General features: G+C 35.6%; 1 protein-coding gene across 2 annotated transcripts in view; it reads right to left on the bottom strand.

The window, feature by feature from the left end:
- Window positions 1–19264, bottom strand: part of EDIL3 (EGF like repeats and discoidin domains 3) — a 416261-nt gene that overhangs the window by 227281 nt on the left and 169716 nt on the right. For both annotated transcript variants that reach the window (XM_079143471.1, XM_079143470.1), the window contains one exon: window positions 1727–1855. In XM_079143471.1, the coding sequence (XP_078999597.1) occupies window positions 1727–1855 (129 nt within the window). The remainder of the gene's footprint in view (window positions 1–1726; window positions 1856–19264) is intronic.

The following is a 19264-nucleotide window of genomic DNA, read 5'->3' as shown; positions in this document are numbered from 1 at the left end:
GGATTACCAGCATGTGCCACCACACCCAGTTGACTTGATATCTTTGATGGAACTTCTTAGTGCTTAAAAACAACTGAAACCAAATGGACCTTCACAAAATGAAAAAAATATATGCCAACAGATATAGAAATAATTTTCTGTCACTGTACAGATAGAGATTTTGAGTTTTCCAATCTCTGGCTTAAGGGCAGGCCCCAACACCATGTGACATTAGGGATCTATACATGTCTTCCAAATATTATCCTTCCAAACTCTGTAAGGATTTCTTCTAACAGCAAGAATCTGCTTATATACACTCTCAGTCTCTACAAGAGGAAATCAGAGTGATTGAACCTTATGTTTAAGGACTATATCTGAAAACTAGGCAACAGTCCATCATGAAAATTTGGTTCCAGGAGAGTCTTCTATGTGCATGTGTACAGGCTGCCCTGAACTGAATTGAGTGAGGTGGCCAGACCGTCTCTGCTGGGCACTGCCCTGACACTGTATCTCAAGGCATTGTAAGTAAGGGTTGGTAATATTCTCTTCATTGGATTAAGTGAAGATCAAGACACTTGGATGCTGGGCTCCTATCTTCGTCTTTCCAGGGCTGTTTTGAGGTGTTCCTACTTGAAGGATGAACAATGGTGCTACCCTCAGAATCAGCTTGGCCACTTCTGGACACTTCCTGAGAAAAATGAACAGCTCTAATAGTTTGTTGATGGTCTGAGGTCTATAGAAAATTTCAAGCAATTCGTGTGCCAGTTGTAAGGAGCGTAAGTGCCCATGGACTGTAAGAGAGCATCTTCAGAAGTTCTACAAACTCTTGAACATGGGAAATCTCCAGAAAAGTACAAGATGCTCCTAAAATTTCCACAGTTGGTGGACACTATGCTTGATGCTGGTGGCTGGAAATCTGATTCTGGACAGCATACCCAGATTTGCCTTACTCATTTTTAACACCAATGCTTAACTGTCATAATAGTATTCATAGCTTGAATATTCCCTCTCTACTCTTTTTACCACATTCTCTTCCACTCTCTCTGATCAACATCCTGCCCCTTCTTCAATACTCAGCTTGCATGTGGCACCACCTATAAAAACCTTCCCTGACAGCTTGCCTACTGGGATCCTGCAGTAATTTAGAGTTCACATCACTCATTTGACATTTTTGTTCAGTCTTGCTTTTAAGAAGAAATCATCACAAATAAATTTATTTTGTTGAAATTTCTGGGAGAAATAAGGTTGGAGATAAAAGACAGAAGTGCAGATGACATGTTTGTTGACTTTTCAAAGATTTACATGCTAAAATGAAAATAAGAAATAAGGAGGACCCTATCTTACAGATAGGGCAGAGTGGACAGTGCTCTTTTCTGGGTATCATCTCAGAACCTAATCACCAGAATAATTCTGGGAAGCTCAAAGAACATAGCTTTAATATAACTGTGAAAGGGAGACAAATATTAGTTTGACAAGAACAGGAATCTTTTGCAATTATGGTTGAACAATGATGGAAAAGGGCAAACCAGGAGATTTCGAGCTCCCCACACCCCTGAAAGGACTGCAACACAGCATAAAGTCCTCAACTGAGGACCTGGCGTTTTCAGTGGGAGAGAAGCAGCACAGCCAAGTGCCAGGGCTCTTTGCTGCTCTAAGAATCTATGATTCTACTACAAACAAAGAATGGTAATGACTTGTACACTGTAGATCAATAATAATAAAAGCACAATGACTAGAAATAACTTACTGTGCTGACAGTGAATCCCATTAAATCCCCGGGGACATTTACAAACATAGCCTATGAATGTGTCCCCTCTGTATGCTTCGCTTATTTCACAGGTTCCTCCATTATGACATGGATTAGGAATGCAGGGACCTGAAAGACAGAAAAACAAATATTGCCTCATGATACATATGCTTAAAAGTAGATACTCCGTCAACATTTTGCAATGAACAGTTTTATAGGAAAAGTACTTTACATAATAACTGTACAGAAAATGTACTGGTTGTGTGAGCTCTGAAGACCTTGGTTGGAATCCCGGCTTCATTGCATTTTAGTCCATGTCATATTGAAATTTATTTTCTCTGTTGCCTCAGTTTACTCTTCAAAATATCCAGGAAAGTGTCTCCCACATGTTAAGAACTCAAAAAGTTATAGCACTATGTTAATTATAAAGGCATCTGAATTGTAGAATAGCTTTAGCATATTTAAAAATTAATGCTGAATAGCAATTTTTTGAAGTTATGAACACTGAAGAGTTTTTGTCCTCTGTTGTAGCATATGACTGTAATCACAGAAACCAAGAAAAAATTTTATAGACTACTTTTTAATTTAAGGTAGACCATGCCTCTGGAGAAGAATGTTTATTGCCAGCCTAAAAGGGCAGCTAACCAAAAGTTGTATCTTTGGAGTAGAGGTTCTGATCCTCACTTGTGAGCTTAAAGAAAGTAACTTCAACAGAGTGTCTGGTACCTGTGGCAACTGATGGGGTTGTGCTCAGATCTCCCTTGGAGAGAACCAGCCTGTTAACAGTGTGGTTAGCCGACAGCAGCCAGGTACTGAACAGTTGGATCTGCTAAAGTAGCGTTCATTCCAGGTCACACTCCCCAGGCAATGGCTGAGCACCATGTGGGTGTTGAGCTGGGCCAGTCCTGCTGACCCAAGACCATTCAAGTGCACATTATGTACTCTGGAGTGCTCCATTAGTGTAGCTGAGACTTTGTTTAAACCCTGGAAATCTGAGGGCTTTTCTATACAATGTTCTTTCCTTCTTTTTTCTTTCTTCAGAAATGACAGGCAATGTCACAGTCTGAGTACTTATCCTACCTACTCTTGCTCTCTTTCCCCTTTGTCCATCACAGACATTCCCCACTGTGGAATCATTTGTACTTGTTTTACATTACAGTCTGCTTCCTGCAAGATACTATTTGATGACAAAATCCAGACTGGAGATTTTGAGGAAAGGTAGAGTCTAGTTGAGAAAAAGAAAAGTTCTCCATGGGAGATAAAGAGAGACCAAACAACAGAAACAACAATTTTTTTTCTATTATTTTTTTAACTATGGAGACTAGAGCACATTTAAAAGTAAGAAAAAATATCATAAAGACAAATTCCAATATTATGTATGATTGTAATGCACCAATAAAAAGATATAGAGAAAAGAGAAAAGTCATTGGAAAGGAAGTTAAGTGTATATGTTAGAAAAGTAAAGTACATATATGAATATACCAGTGAATTTTAACTTTATGTATATCTATAAAGCATCAATTTAAAAATGACAAATAAATAAGAAGAGTAGAGGAAGGAGAACAGGGGGAAGGAGGAGGGAGGGAAGTAATGGAGACAGAAACAGAGCAAATTATATATTCCATGCATGTATAATATGTCAGAACAAACTCCAACACTATGTATAACTACAATGTACTGCTAAAACATGGGGAAAAAAGGAAAGTAAGATAAATGAAATTAGACATTTATGTATGAAGAGTGAATTCCAAAATCCTGAAGGAAGATGCATTGAGAAAAGGAGCTAATGCTTTCAGTTGAGACAGGAAGGAAAGCAAAGGATTGCACATGAGAATAACTCAAGGCACTGATGGAAGTTCCAGCAGGCAAGACCCGTCAAGGAGTGCAATAGTAAATGGCTACTTGAGTATGGGTCAAAATCCTTTATGGAACTCTGGAAAGGAAATGAAATTTATCATCGTCATTTTGAGCAATGCAATAGGACTTCAAGAACAGGTAGTGAGCCCTTAGGAGTTGAGTGACACTGCCCTGCCATTGGAGCAAGACTTTATGGTTGTATTCCTTTGGCCAGCAGCTTTGTATATAAAATTATCTTTAATGATTCATTCCTTTCAGTTTTAAGTTGTATGAAGTTCAATGGTTCTAGAGTCTAATAAAGGTATAGACTAGGAAACAGTATGGCTGGATTGTAAAAAGTGAATAGAAATCAGGGGAGCTGTGATTTTTCCCCCCAGATGTCCCATACTAATTAAAAAAGATGACCAAGTCTAGAGAATTAAGTACAGCACAAAGACTAAGATTAATAATAAATATATATACATATGAGATTTTCATCAAGTACATTTTAGCTGCTCTTCCTACAAAAACAGAAATTATGTGAGATGATAGGTTAATCTCCTTTATTACGATAAACATTTTACTATCTACATGTACTATAAATGTACTATAACATCATGTTGTAAACCTCAACTGTACACAATACAATTCATTATTGAAAAACCAGTATATTTATCTAAGTAGGTAGTTTTGTGCCATTCAGTACATACAAATAAATTATCTAATCTCTTCCCTTAAAGTGATACATTGCCAATATTTGAGATAGGGAAGAAAGTGTAAGACCAATGGCCGCTTTGAGAGAAAGTTGAATCATTTTTTTCTGTTGCTAAAATATGTAAATCATGCTGAAAACCCAAATCTCTTATTTCTCAGTTTCCACTTTTCTCCTCACTAATTAATTAATATTTGGTAGTGCCTTACAATTTCCAAACTCTTTTTATGTAAATGTTTTCAAATATTCATCACAGCAGCTTGGCAAGATGGTGGCTATCATTCTCTTTTGCTGTTTTTTTTTTTTTTAAACTGAAGATCGGAAAGATTAGATATTTCTCAAATGCACATCTCCTATATACCTTTAGGCCTTGAACCAAGAATATCTGATTCCAGGAAGGGATAATGAAATGAATGGGATGTTAGAGGTTTTACTCATTGATTTACCTCAAAATCAGAAAAAAGACTTAGATTTTTTTATTAACTGATAACCATACAGATAATAATTATTAGAGAAAAAATAGAAATGTATTAAAAAACACTTTTGAACAAATAAGAAACTTTTAAAATCACCTTATGCAATCTCCCAATTTTGCAGTTGAGAAAGCAAAACCCTAATAGGAATATATCTAGAAGACACTTGAGATGAAGAAAATTGGGTTTAACAAATTATATCCAGGAGGAAAAAATAGTTATTAAAACCAAAACTGATGAAGCTATTCCTGCCCTCTCAAGAGAGTGTAGTAATTTACATCAGAGAGAAAATAAATATTTTCCATTCTCCCTTATAACTCTTGAATTCTATGAGTGATGATGAATAAAAAGACGGAAATAAAAATACTTCTATCAGTTCTTCAGGAAGTTGGAACAGAGATTCCCAGGAAAGTGGTCAATGGAAGTCACTCTAAAGAGCAAGGGGTGAATCTGAGCCTGGAAGAGATGGCTCTCATCTTATGCATCTTAGCAAAGTAGATTGGTGAGACCACAAACACAGGGAGATGAACTAAATGACACTGTGTAACTGGGAAGAACTGAGGAAGGGATTGGGAAGACCCAAGAGAGGAAATCACCAAAGGAAAGCTGAAGGAAAGTCTTCAAGGAGAGAGGTAGGTCAAGCGATAGACTGGGATGCTGTAATATGCAGGAAAAAGTAGCTAGTAACAAATGTGATGTCTTAAATTCCAATTTAAGTTGTCTGCATTGATGCTATGTGAAAAGTCTTTGCAGGAGAATCCAGCTGTACTCAGAAGTCAGCTAATCACACAAGTCTGTGAGTTGTGCCTGGGGAAATCAAAGGGAAGCTGCTGTGCTCTCCATCCAGCTGGTCCTGCCACGAGGGGAGAAGTGCTGACACAAAGCCCCCAGAGATTCCAGTGGAGACAGAAACCTGAAGATAGAGCAGAATAGGGTATCTTAAGTCCCAGGCACCCTGGGTGCTTCCTGAGGGTATTGGTGAAGCTCACCCAGCAATCCTGGTATAGCCTCTGAGATTCCTAAAAGATGCAAGTTAGTGAGTTGGAACTCATTTCATTCACATCCCAAAGAACATCAGGACCTCAGCTGACATCTGGGTCTTAAGAAACACTACAATAAAGACCGCTGCAGTTATTTTTCCCATCCCAAGAAATGCATTAATTTTCATTTAAAGGAGGATGAAATAAAGCAAATAGTATGAGGATTTAATCTTTCTTGAGACCTTACATGCTAAACAACATGAAGTATACATATTTTTCTTTATATTGCTTTTTAAGAATATATTCTTGTTTTAGAGATAAGAAAGCAGACTTGGAGAGGCTAAAGCATATAACATACATAACTATAAAAGCAACAATTTTCACACACTCTTCCTGGCTGAGAAGTCCTCACCCTATCCCATCAAGCCAGGTTGAAAATCTATATATTAATATGTTGGCTGTGACAGATGAAAACAGAATTAGTATGGATTCACCAATCACATTCTTATGAATAGTACAGCACTGCAAAATCTCCCTACATGGAAACATCTGAGTATTTTCAACACTGTGTCATGATGTATTACATATATAAATATAGACAGGCTCTGCTATGCTAGAATACTCTGTTTCATTTCAACTATGCTCACAACCAACTGTCAAAAGCAAATATTTCCCCAATATCATTATTCAGTAAATATATGTGATAACTGATAAAATGCTGAATGCCTTGACTTTTTTGGGGGGTGGTCATGACAGAGTTGAAAGGAGTGGTTCCTTGTCACTTTTTCCCAGTAGATCATAAATGCCACTTGGGAGGAGTTATGGTCAGCACACAGCAGGTATTTGATACATTTTTTAATAAACAAGTGTATGACAATATATGAGTGTGTGAGTAATAACAATTATATCTAATGCTTAAACTCTATTCTAATTTCAGATTGAAAGGAGATCAACAGCTTTAGGCTTTCACTAAATAATTACTGTGGATACTTCCTGTAACTTTTCTACATCTTTCAATCTTTAAGTTCTTTAAAATTTAATTAGGTTCCAATGTTTTTGTCTTTAATGTGGTTTAAGCTTCAAGAGTGTTGCACAGAATTGTAAATAACAGACTGTTAGAATGTGTACTTTTACATAATGATTGCATGTATCTTAATTCTTAGGTAAATATACAATCAAGAAAAGCATAACTATGCATGATCTTGTTAACAATGTTTCAGTTTCCCAATCTAACAATTACTTTTAAATAAATACATCCACTTTAAATATGAGCAAAATGAAATAATGAGAAAATAAATTATTACATAAAGAAAACATAAATGAAGTGCCAGGACTCAACTCAAAATATTTGCTTGATAGCCAAAGATGTTTTGTGTTTGATGTATAATTAAAATGTATATCAACAGTTTCTATCTTTTTTGTTCCAAGGGCTAATAAGGTGATTCAATCATGAAAAATAGAGGTCCTAGAAAACTTTAATTTGTCTTTGTGTTTTCCCCCAAACGTAATACTCTGATCTATTTTGATATTGGAAGTATTAATTTAAAGTCCCAGTATGCTGACAAATGATAATAATCAGCTATAGTATGTAATGTTGCTTCTACCATGAGAAATTAATTGACCCTGATAGATAATAATGGGGTTTTCCTCCTAATTTTAGGTTAAATACTATTTATTAGTTAGGTACCTATAATGTACTAGTAATTTGTAACAAATACTTTGAATGGAATTAAAATTGTCAGCAGTTTAAATAGTAAACTTGCAATATTGTACACAACATAGGTAGTTTTCTAGTGTATATGACTCATTTTAAGGTGAATTTAGTAACTGTCTTTCACTCTGAATGTGCTATGGATGATATAAAGACAGTTCCTTGTTCATATAATGGCATATGGAAATTAATTCTAAGATCTCCCAATGCCCTTATATTAATAAATATCTTTAATAGGTTATGTTTTTAACTTTAGCAGCCAAAACTTTGGTGAATGAAGGTATCTAATACCCTTCTGTAGCATGTCAGCACTAATATAAATAACCTACACATAACTTTGAAAACAATTTGATAGCAGAGCACATTTTGAAAACAAATTAGAATTAATCAATTAGAGCACATAAAAACAAAAGGAAGACATCCGAGGGTGATCTTAACTCCTTTTCACTTTGAAAGTCTCTTCAAAGAAGTTTGTATTTTCTTGCATTATGGGTGTAGAGAAGTATACAGATTGGTGGCTATGAGCTTTATTTCTGATTAGCATTTATAAATTACAGGTTATCTGATTAAACAACAAGATTTGGTGATATCACTCTTTAAATGAGCATAAGTGGACTTTCAAGAGGCTTCAGGGAGTTTTAAAATCAATAGTTCTGTAATACTTTTGTAGGTAATCTTTAAGTAGTTTCTAACACAATGGGGACAGCATATGATCAATATTAATGAACAACTGAATTCAACAGCATGTTTTCCAGGCATTTTTATGCAAGCTCATATAAGTATGTCAACAAGATTAATTGCTCACAAAAGCAATAGATCTATACAATTTACCACTTTTCTACGTCTACCTCCTCACAATCCCAATAGTAAAGTTATTATGTGTAACATGGTTAGCTTCTCATGCATTTGAAGACTATGCTCTAAATCATAAATACCTATGGTATATAACCATATTACTAGGAAGTGAATCATTTAACCTTCTCCTGTGATCATGTGTACCAAGATTTTGTTAATTATGCAAAGTATGCCTCCAAAACATGGGAGTTACGTATTAAAAATGAATGTACACTCATTTTAGATTATGCAGTAAAGAAATCCCAATAAGGCAATTTCAAGAGCATAGTTTCCCTATTTGTTCCAGAAACACAAAGATATAGAAATAGTTATGACTCAAAAGTCTCTAAATTCTGGTCTTGAAAGCACATTCAAGTTCTCTCCTAGCATTGCCTTTAGATTTAATAATGCCTGAACACTTTGGCAGTTGCCAGTTTGAGCTACTGCCACTCTATTTTAAAACTAGATGTAAAGCAGAAATTATTCTGGGCACATTCACATGACTGATGCTTTTTATATACTTTTTACACTATTTACTTTGTTTTCTCTTCCTTTCTGTCCCTCCTCCTTTGTGCCTTTCCTCCCTGATAAACGTGAATGTGCAAGATTCAGTCATTTGAGGAGAGAAATTGTGTAGAGGTATTTGTATTTAAAAAAAGATAAAATATTCTAATATATAAATATCCCATTGTAGAGGAATAATTAACAAAATTTTTCTTTAATTTGAATGCATTTGGAAAGATTATGAAAATTAACATCTGAGGCTAAACAGATTTTTTTTCACACCTGTTAATAACTTTTCCCCTAAAGAATGAATGCTGCACTCTCTTTATATACAACTTTGTATAGGAAGGCACTGAGGTGATAGTGTCTAGAAAGGTTACTTCAGAGCACTTGAATTCACTTTTCAGGATTGCTGTAACAAATTATCACAAATTTGGTAGCCTAAAACAACAATAAGATTTTTTTTTTCTTCACAGGCCTAGAAGCTAGAAATCTGAAACCAAAGACTTAATAGGGCCACACTCTCTCTGAATACTTTAAATAATAAAATCCTTGCTTATTCTAGGTGTTGGTGGCTCCTGGCATTCCTGGGTTTGTAGCACCAGAACACCTATCTCTGCCTGCCTTCACATGCTTTCTGCCCTGGGTTTCTCTGTATCCTTTCCTTTTCTGTTAAGGACACCAGTTTCTGATTTGGGGGGCCTTCCTAAATCCAGTATGATTTCACCTGGAGATCCTTCACAATTCACATTCACAAAGTCCTTATGAACAGCTGGACTGTATCCTGCTCCAATTCACATGTTGATGCCCTGAGCTTCAGTACCACAGAATGGCACACTATTGGGGGACAACACCTTGAAAGAAGTAATTAAGGTTAAATAAGGTCAAACCAGAGGGCCCTAACCCAACCAATTGGCAACTTTATAGGAGGAGGAAATTTAGGTACACAAAGAAGACCAGTGATTCTGTCACATAGAAAAGAGCTATGTGAGGACCTAGAAAGTAGCCATCTGCAAGCCAAGGTGAGAGATCTTAGAAGAAATTAAACCTGCCAACATCCAAGTTGCTTTCCTTACAGAAAAGGAGTTAATTAAGGAAACCAGAGTCTTTTATTATTAGAATAGGTTGATGGCATGCTCATATTTATCAATATTAACATCTTAGCTAAAATTAATTGCTCTTGGTCAACACATAGCAGTGGCAGATAAGTTTTGTTGGTGATGGAAATGAAGAGAGAAGTCTACATTAGAAGCTGTGATTAGGAAGAATCCAGAAATGGTAACCTAGGTGGCACTGCAAGATAAAAGGAAGTAGCAAAGAAGGAATAAAGATTCCTTCCAGTTTTTATTCATTTGAAATTTTTGTCTAGAGCTGTGCTTGCTGATGATCAGTCATCATCTTTAGGAAAGAGTCATGGTTTGTGTTAATTCTACAAACACAAAAAAATAATGGTGGCACAGTTGTCAATATCTTCTCCCCCAATGGATGAATGTCTTATTAAATATTGGTATCAATTCTAACAAATGAATTAACAGACTAGAGTAAAAGAAGCCATTGTTTTACACAGTGATAACTGCATCTTAGTATGAAGCACTCCCCCATTCCCTTCCCTGTCCATCCATCTTACACACTGCTGCTCAAACAAGCTTTCTACAACACCACCTGCATCATGGAAATTCTCAGCTCAGAAAGCTTGATTACCCAAACAGAACTCTATATCATTACTGTATAGTCACATTATATATATGTTTCCTTTTATCCTACAGAACATTTTATCTATTTTGGGCATATTTTGGTTTACCGATAATATTTGTTTACTGAATGTTTGATGTCATCATTGGCAGAGCAAAATACAGTGATTACAAGACAAAAACAATGTTGTTCCTTGGTTTCCTTTCAAAGACTAACAAATCTAGATCTGATATAAAGTGCTCTGAAATAGAAAAGATAGCATAGAGAAGCCTTTTGTAAATTAATGAACGTCATGGAAATAAGTTTTATAGTTATTAAATTTAGTAACTATAAGGCCCAGATGCACTTCAAGGTGTCTGGTCAATGAGATAAACATTCTCAAATTCTAAAACAGACAATTTGGCAAATGTATGGACTATCATAATAATCAATGTTTTAAATGAGTTAATTAGTGCATTATTGTTACATATAATATTGGGTTCATTTTGACAAAATCATACATGTGTGGAATATACTTGGCTCCACTTCAATCTCCAGGGCTTCTCTTTCCCTCCCTATCCCCTCCCCACACTTCCCTTCTTGTATTCCACTGGTTGTCTTCTATTCAGTTATACTTTTAATTAATCGGTGCTGTATAGACATAAAAGTGGAATTCGCTGTGGTCTATTCATATATGTACTTGGAATGATTTGCTCAATTTCATTCCACCATTCCTCCATGTTTCCATCCCTCCTCCATCTCCTTCCTCTGATCTCCATTTCACTTTCCTGGATTCCTCCCACACCCTTTGCCCCCTCATTTTGCTCTACAGGTCACATACAAGAGAAAACTTTCAACCCTTGACTTTCTGCACTTAACATGTTGTTCTCCAGGTCCATTCATTTACCAACAAATGCCACAATTTCATTCTTTATGGTTGCATAAAACTCATTGTATATGTAAATCACATTCTCTTTATCCATTCACTCATTTGTTAATGGGTACTCAGGCTGTTCTATAACTTAGGTATTGTGAATTGTGCTGCTAAAAACATTGCTGTGCCTGTAAAGGTTCTATACAATAAGGAAACAAGAGCATGAACAAAGTCTACAGCCTGGACGATCTGTCAGCTACTTTTATGAAAAGGGATTAATATCCAGAATATATAAAAAACTCAAAAAACTTAAAATCAAAAATAAATACCCAATCAATAAATGGGTAAAATAACTAAGCAGACACTCTCAAAAGAAGAAATACAAATGACCAACATATAAAATGTTCAACATCCCTAGCAATCAGGGAATTGTAAATCAAAAGTGCACTGCAATTTCATCTCACTCTAGTTAGAACAGCAATAATCAAGAATACAATAATAATAAATGCTGGCCAAGATGTCAGCAAAAAGGCACACTCATATATTATTGGTCGGACTGCAAATTAGTACAACCACTCTGGAAAGCACTATGAAGATTCCTTGAAAGGCTAAAAATGAAACTGCTATATGATCCAGGTATCCCACTCCTTGGTATTTATACTAAAAAGCTAAAATAAACATTTTTTATATTTTTGATGGCTACTAGAATAACCATGTGAATATATTTTCCATTTGAAAATTCCTATGAAAATGTCAGAAACCATAAATGAAATAGAAACCAATTGGAAAATTTTAAAATGATATTTAATTATTTTTAATCAATCTAAGAAAATGCCTTTAAAAAGTCATTTTAATCAGGGAGTCAAACAAAGATATGCAAATCACTAGTTTAAGATGCACATCTGTCAGAATTCACAAACCATTCATTGTAAAATACAATTCCATCTTGAGGATACACATGATTGGGTGGTGGTGTGAAGTGATCAGATGTCATCCAGGTTTGCCTTTAGCTACCATAGTTTGTTTAATCTCTTACAAGTAAACATAACAGGAAATAGATTAAGGAGAGTAGAGACCACTATTTTCTATATACATTTTATAAGAAAATATCTGAGCTCAAGTTTCAGCAGCAGCAGGCCAACTCACTATTTCAATGGTGTCTCTAAGCAACTGCAAAATTTCCATGTTCTTCATCAGTCTTTCTCTGACAGCTCTTCACTTTTTTCAGGCTCCTCCTCAACTTTCTGTCTATGCCGCATGATTAGCATCTCACTGCATGCTGCTTCGTTCTTTCATTATTCTATGGTTATTTTTTGTTTCTCTGACTAGATTATAAACTATTTGTGCATAGGTACCCTGACTTCTTATGTTTTTGTACCCCCATAGACTGTCAAATGCCAGATCCTTGGATATTCATACTAGTGTGCTGATGGACATAAAATTTTTGGAATTTCAACTTATAACCCAAAATACTAATCATGATCTATGACAAAAAACAAAGTTGAGAGATTGGATACATTTTTTAACTATAGCCCTTTTTATTTGCATTAGCAAATTCTGACAACCCAATTTTAAGCCTATAGCCTAGCCAAATTTTCTTTGCTGAATACAGTAGCAATCTATAAAATAACAGATTGTGACTAATCTTCAAATTATAAATAAAGGCGTGTTTAAAATAGGTGCACTATTGCAACAAAACTAGAGCTCTTTTTCTTAAAATCAGCTCAGTGGTTTTGATCTTGAAGACAATGATGGAATGGGGAGGGTCCTTTTATACTTTTGGAATCAGTTCTCCGTGACTGCCATCTTAATCTTGACGGGGAGAGATCCCTGCAGGAGCTGTTTTGGCTGTGCTTGGATGGGAACTGTCCCTACCCAGACTTCACAGATGAGAACACTGGAAGCACAGCTGGACTGGAAAATTGCTGTTTGCATTCCCTCCTCAGTCTTTGCATGTGGCTTATTTGTGGCAGACTTCAGAAGGCATAAAATAAAGCAGGCATGGATTCTGGCCAGCTGGCCATCTGTTCCTTCACCCACTGTGATAATTTGGTCTTGTAGAATTTTGTTAAGTGAGCATTAAGTAATGACCATGTCAAATAGGGTACATACTGACTGTTTCTTAATCACTGGATGAAAGCTTAGGGGATGTTTGCCCAAACACAGAAAAGGTCACTACAGCTAACCAACACTCAGGGGGAGAAAAAAAAAAGGCAATGAAATAGATCCAAAACAGCAGCAATTAACTTCATTTACATTTTTACTTTAGAGCACATTGAATCTATGTCAAATAGAACATGGTAAATGTGGTATGAGGAAGCTAGGTAAATACCATCAAAGTTTCTAATGATCCACCATCATGTGGCAATGTGTACAGACAAACTAAAGGAAGAATTTTAAAACTAAGATATATTGCAGGGTCTAACTTGCCATTAAATGACAACATTCCTTGAGGCATGGTCTTAGACTCTCTGTTTTGTGTGTGTGTGTGTGTGTGTGTGTGTGTGTGTGTGTGTGTGTGCAGTAAAAGCAGTGTTCAGAGAAGCAGAAACAATTAGTAGGAATAAGGTATCACTGCAGCAGTTTAAGTGTCAACATGTTCACATCTTATCATTCAGAATAGATGCTAAGCATCTGTACATGTGGGTTTCTGCTTTATACTTTATAAGTCACTTGGTTTTTAAACCTCAGGGCACATAACAAATACGTGCTGAATGAATGTGCTCATGACTCTGTACACTGGACTGAATACACTGGCAATGCCTATTAAGGAAATTTTCTCTTTAAGTGACATTATTTCATACCACAGGATGTTCTGGTTGATCCTTTTGCTTATCTAAGGAATGATTTTCCCATAAACAAAGAAACACCACTTTGGAGAACCAGCCAATACTTACTGCTTCCAAAAGAAGACTTCTTTGGCTGATAATAAGAAAAGTAAAAACACCAGGAACAAAAAGGGAGATATCTGACCATAATGAAAGAGACAGAGAGAACATGTGGAGTGATAGTACAGGTTTTCAGATTTGACTAGAGTGTTTTCTGGTCATTTTTGTCTTACTGAAATCTGTCTCTGGTGCTGCTGCCACTCAATGTAGACTCTCCTTTACTAACCTGGAATCCTTTAATTTGATGACACATCTAAGACTGGTTTCTGTGAGATCATTCTGACTATGGAGCCCACTTTACACTGATCTACTCTGAGGATAAGAAAACCTCTAAGCTTTGCTCACAGCATTAAGCTAAGTGTAGGGGGAAAAAAAAATCAGGAAAACTAACAGCACACTAGCACACCTCATGTAAAGTACTTGTCTGCATGATTCCCAGTAGGCATGAAAATGTAAGAGTTAAATATTTGAAAAGTCTTGAAATTCACTTAAAATGTGTATAACAATTCATTGTCATTGCAAAACAAATTAAAAATGTTCAACTATTAAACACAATTCAGTTTCTAACCCACAAAAGTATCAAATGTATACAGCCAGATTTGTATTACTATAAAAATTTTATTTCTTCTTTTCCAGTATTGTGCATTTAAATTTGTAAATTCTGTTATATTAATCACATGAATATAGATGGGCAAATTTTAGATGGCGCTATAGTAATTATGTATTCCCTATAAAAGAAATCATTCTTGCTGACAATTTTTGTGGTGCATATTGTTAAAGATTGACTGGAGTTCATAAAATGGCAAGGATTTTTTCAAGAAAGTTATTAGACATTTAAGCCCTCCTCAATTTGATAAAAATGATAAAGCAATTAAATAGGATACTTTAATATCACTATCTTTGGACTCTGACACAGTATTTAACACTACATAGAAAATGCTTGTAGAATCATTAAAACAAGTGGCAATAATCCAGGTTTGACTATGATTTAGTATTTATAATGTTTTCACATTCCAAGAAAAATATACTGATTAAAATTATAAGGATGTCACTATCTCTGGATCAACAAGAAACTTGAATTCAGTGAAAAATGTCTGGCATTATTTCTGACCATTATCTTATTTCCAATAAATTTCACTTTGATGAAATATTTTATAGTATAAAGAAATACTACACAAGAGAAACCTTTAGTCAGTAAACAAATATCTCAAGTAATTCATTAGACATGTTATTACCAATATTCTATTTAAATACAGTACATCTAGACTGTCACTCTTTAAGACCAGGATAAAAAGGGTATAAGTTTTTCAGAGTATCCAATAATTTACTGCAAGTGGCAGAATTTATGCATTTTACTTGGTCACTATTAAAGATTTTAGTGTGATTTTTTTTTTCCTTCAAAGAGTTTTTTTTTTTTTTAAATTATTGATGTCTAATTGTGGTAGGTCAAAACAAAAAAGAAGATTTATGAATGTTCATTTAGTGCTAAAACAATCAGCATAAATGCGTAGACAAGTTAATTTCCACAGATTTAAGTAAACTATGCCCTTACTAGCTTTGTAAGATGTGATGGTAGCTTTTATTGATATGTTGAATTTCAGCAGAAGATCGGCAAGTAGCAAAAATATCTTTAAATAGGAATTTGAAAGATGACATATTTTTCAGGATTAAATATCTATGGATGTTCACTGAGGCTCAGCCATGTGCTATTACACTTGCTTTCATAGCTTTCAGGATGGAATAATTTTAACTATCTATATATCATAGAATTTGAGGGCTCAAATTCTCTTTGATCTATGAGCTGGAAGAAAAACGGAAATCTCAAGGTTAAGTTTAGCTCTTCCCATGGGAGCTACCACAGTCCACCTCAAATAAAATGTGCAATCTTTGATGTAGACACCTGTGTTTGCAAGACCACTCAATTTTCTTATTCTATTTTTGTTTGGGGGGTTTGGTGTAGGGGATTGATCCCATGGCAAATACTGTAACACTGAGCTAAATCTCCAGGCCTCTCAATTTTCATTAAGAGGATGCCATTACTAACCCTGCCTATGCTTCCCTTGAGAGCATAGTGGTACATGTGTGTTCATCTTGCATCCAACTCATTAGGAAATGCTTTTGACTCTACCTTCCAAATACTACATGACCAAAAAGTCAGAAAACACAGATGAATACTCATAATAAATAATTCATTGATGTTACATTGCAAGTAGAAATAATTTGGTTACATGATCTTGTTTGCTATATAGAACATGCAATAAAGAATTCCTATTCAAAAAACTATACTGGTTGCTCCCTCTAAGGAACTGCCTCCCCCCTATAATTCCTTCATCTCTATCAAGCCTTTGCTCAAAAGAATCTTCTCAACAATGATTATCCTGAAACATCCTACATAAAATGACAAACCCTACCCCAGCCCCAATGTTGGGACTAATGACATGTTAACTAACTCAGGCTGACTCCTTACTTCCTGGCTGGTGGGCAAGATCAAGGCCTCAAAGACGGTTTCAAAAGTTAATGACGATAAATCGGACCACCATCAGGGATTGGTTAACAACAGTTCTGGGAACGTGATCAGCTCATGCTTGCCATATAGTCCTATGGGACTCTCGCCTGTGTGAAACCCCTCCCCTTGCTGACCTTTAAGCTGATTGGTTCCCGCCTAGCCTTCACCCTACATAAAAGCTGTGTGACTTCCTCAATAAACGAGTTACTGCTGTGACTGGTTACCCTGAGGCTTCTGATTGTCCTCTGCCTGGAGGGCTGGGTGTGGGTGGTCAGTCGGCTGTACCTTTCCCGGTCTGGCCTTGTTGGGGTGTGCTCCCCTCCCTTGTCACTGGTCAAGAAGAGCAAGGGGGCTAAAGACCCCAACACCCCAATATTTCTGTTTCTCCTTTACTGAACCCTGTTTTCTCACTAGCATTTACAAGGTTTTAATACCACATATAGTTTACTTAATTCTGTTTTTTGAGTTATTGTTTATTTTCTGACTCCCTCTGATAGAATGTAAGCTCCACGAAGACAGAATTTTGTTTTGTTCACTGATATTTTCAAAGTGCCTGGAAATGATGTATTCATCCCATCTTGACTGAATATGTCTCTTCAGGAAACAGAACCTAAACTTACTCAATATTGATCAAAAGGTAAATTTAGCCCTGTATTGTGCCAAAATCACTTAGCCATGTACATTATGTCATTTTGAGAAATGCAGAAATGCTTTTATAGGATTCAGTTTTAGTGTTTTCCCATGGAACCACACCAAAAAAAAAAAAAAAAAAAAAAATCAGAAAAAATACCCTGCTTTAATTTATCTACTTCAATTGAATTATTTTAACTAGGTAACAAGGAGCAATATCTCTGATCTTAAGACCAAGAATAGTCTTGGTTCTTATGAGGAACAGGTCTACTTTATTCTCATGGAAAATTTGGTCTTAAAGCATCAATTAGTTCATTAGAAACTTGTTAAGCACCTGCTGTATGTCAGGCTCTGTGTTTAGTCACCAATATCAAAATGTAGCCAATGCCCTCAAGAACCTTATATGCTAATAAGGATTACAGACAAACACATAGGCAACTTAAATATAATTATATAAGTGCTAAAGCAGAGTAAGTAGAGTTCTGAGAATGCCAACACTCCCTCCCTATATAAACTATACCTACACTTAGTGAATTAATATATCTTTCTGAGTTAGAGAACCTGTGTTCAAAGCACAGAAATAAAGGCTCTGAGAAGCTTTTCTCACTGTTCTAGAACCCACTCTCCTTTGCCTATGCTTTTTTATATTATTAGCAAATTCTGATATTGTGTAAAATCCCTGTTTTGTACAAGGCTTATCTGACTAATTCAATTTTTGTAATTAACTCAACTCCACTGAGTTAGACTTAACATAAAGCAATTCCAATGCCCACAAATTAAGGAATGATTGGATAATCTATAACATAATTCTGAAATGGAACAGTATGGTGACAATTCGATTTTAAAATATGAAAAAATGTATGCTAAAGTCACATGGAACCCTGTAATACAAAAAAGCACAGTATGTGGTGTGATTAAATGAAATCATAAAATAAATTATTAAGTATATCATTGTAGTATCCACCCAATGACAGGCATTAAGACAAGTTAACAGGTTTTGAAAATAGGATTAAGATGGAGAATTGCATTATAAAGCATTTGATAAAGGTAAAGGTCCACATTGTCTTGGAAATCTTTCTGAACATCTCTGTAATTGCTAGATAATAGTCAACTTCACAAGTGTTCCAGGTCTCATGAACATATGGAAGCACAGCACTTCATTCCTTTTCAACTTGGTAGCTTCTGTGTGAAATTCTTTGGCCAATACTGTGAGAAGAAGTAATGCTTGCCACTTCCAACAGAAGTTTTAAGTGTTAATGAATGATTAACCATGTATTTTCCCCACTGCTTTGGTAACTATGGGAATTACTGTCTAAATGTATCCTTGTAAATCTGTCCCTGGGGGTCCCCAGTGAACAGAGATCCTCCACTGACTCATGCTGGATGGGTACTCCAGAACTTCTGTATGTGTGTTAAGCCTCTGTTATCTGAATATAGCTCACTCCTGGGGCACAACCAAGTTCATCCTGACTGATTAAGCATCAAAGGGGAAATGGAAGTCTGAGAAATCTCTTTTATTATATTTTTTGAGCTGTAAAGGTTAAGGAAAGTTTGTGCAGGCACAGAGTTTTAGTATTACATCAGTTGGAGTACATAATTGAGAGTGAACTTGACAGTATTGGAAACAAGAACCAAATGAGTGTAGAAGGTAAGTGTTGAAGCAGGGAGAAAATTGAAGGTGACTTAGGTATTTTATGTGTGTCATTGCAATGAATTATGCCATGTATTGAGAAAAGAAATGCATGAAGGCAGAGGGGGGAAAGTTAAGGATATTCATTTTTTGCACAGAGGCCATTAGTCATGTGTAGCTGATGGCTGAAAATGGAGTTTAAAATTTAAGACATGGGTCAGCAATATAGAAGAGAGAGAAGAGAAAGTAGAGTCATGTATACTGTGAACTGCCAATTCTTGCAGGTCTT

Source organism: Sciurus vulgaris (genome assembly GCF_902686455.1).
Source record: "Sciurus vulgaris genome assembly, chromosome: 6".
NCBI lineage: Eukaryota > Metazoa > Chordata > Mammalia > Rodentia > Sciuridae > Sciurus > Sciurus vulgaris.
Note: the sequence above shows the minus strand (reverse complement) of the source record. Positions and strands in the feature narration are given on the sequence as shown.